Source organism: Frankliniella occidentalis, unplaced genomic scaffold, assembly GCF_000697945.3.
Source record: "Frankliniella occidentalis isolate FOCC.00 unplaced genomic scaffold, Focc_3.1 Scaffold37, whole genome shotgun sequence".
Lineage (NCBI taxonomy): Eukaryota > Metazoa > Arthropoda > Insecta > Thysanoptera > Thripidae > Frankliniella > Frankliniella occidentalis.
The window spans coordinates 825,352-826,480 of NW_026267167.1; the positions used below are offsets into that span (position 1 = coordinate 825,352).

General features: G+C 52.8%; 2 protein-coding genes across 2 annotated transcripts in view; one reads left to right on the forward strand and one right to left on the reverse strand.

The window, feature by feature from the left end:
• LOC113217576 (tetraspanin-18) overlaps positions 1 to 1,129 on the reverse strand; it is a gene marked incomplete in the record, with an annotated part of 19,024 nt that overhangs the window by 4,899 nt on the left and 12,996 nt on the right.
• LOC113217577 (uncharacterized) lies at positions 125 to 844 on the forward strand. Its single transcript, XM_026437533.2, has 3 exons — positions 125 to 238; positions 330 to 515; positions 624 to 844. Exons 1-3 carry the CDS (start codon positions 194 to 196, stop codon positions 738 to 740), a joined length of 348 nt encoding a protein of 115 aa, XP_026293318.1. The 5' UTR covers positions 125 to 193; the 3' UTR covers positions 741 to 844.

Sequence of the window (1,129 nt, forward strand, 5' to 3'; positions counted from 1 at the left end):
ACGTCTTCTGAATCGTGCTAAGAAAGTGACCGCGTGGGTGCAACATCGGCCGCTTCACTGCTAAAAAATAAAAATAATCCTCGAATATATACTAGATACGATTTTTACCGACCGTAAGTCACGAGTGAGGCGCTATATAAGGTGCCCGGTGTTGCGCCCGCCGCGGACACCACTTGCACACTCCAACAACGAGATGGCTCGCGTCGTACTCCTGCTTCTGACCGTCACCGTCGCCCTGGTGAGTAGTACCGGGGGGTGCGGGAGGAGGGGGCTGCAATATCTCCGAGCGCTAAGCACCAAAATGGGGTGGTTGCTCGCCGTGCACACAGGTGGCGGCCACGAACCTGGCGTCATTCGACCTGGCGACGTTCAAGGCCAGGTTCCAGAAGGGCACGCCCTACATCGCATCGGCCGTCGCCCACGTCAAGCCGTTCGTGTCCAAGATCAACGCCCTGCAACCCGTGCAGCGAGACCGCCTGACCTCTTGCCTGTACTCGGCCGCCCTCAACGCCAAGGTAACGTAGAGAAGTGCCTTAAAAAGGATTCCCCGCTTGACCGGAAGTTCAACGAGTGTGTCTTGACGCCGTGGTCGTGGTGCGTTTTGGTTTCTCTTTCTCTCTCAGGACATGGACAACAGCGAAAAGGCGATGATCGCAGAGATCGGCGGCTGTCTCAACGAGTGGAGCGACACTGAGAAGTCCACCATGAGCATCTACAACGAACTCTCCAAGAAGGTCTAGAGAGCACCAACGTCTAATTCTTCTCCTCTCGTACGAATTACAGGCACATGCTATACCAACCAAAATATCACTGTTCAAAATTAAAACAGTAAATAACAACAGAATGGACTGGTAATTCTTAAAACAGTGTAAACCTGTAGTCTGCAGTGTACTTTATTCTGGAGGAAAGTTCGTTTCAAGCAATTTTTAACAGTGTATATATGGGGATAAGAGTGAAATACGTGGACACGGTCGTGGTCGTTAACTATCCGAGCAACTATCAAGGAAGCCCACAGGAGGAGAGGAGTCCGTCCCCCTATTGGGGACATGACATGAAGCTCAGGACAGGAGGGTGGCGCTATTGACCGACATAGTGTCGAAGCCGCTCCTGCCACCTGCCCGTGGGCTGG

Bases quoted from the DNA above. Each gene is read 5' to 3' on its own strand.
- LOC113217577 (XM_026437533.2), top strand. From the start codon at position 194: ATGGCTCGCGTCGTACTCCTGCTTCTGACCGTCACCGTCGCCCTG. The intron at 239-329 runs GTGAGTAGTACC...CCGTGCACACAG, and splicing joins TGACCGTCACCGTCGCCCTG to GTGGCGGCCACGAACCTGGC. The intron at 516-623 runs GTAACGTAGAGA...TTTCTCTCTCAG, and splicing joins CGGCCGCCCTCAACGCCAAG to GACATGGACAACAGCGAAAA.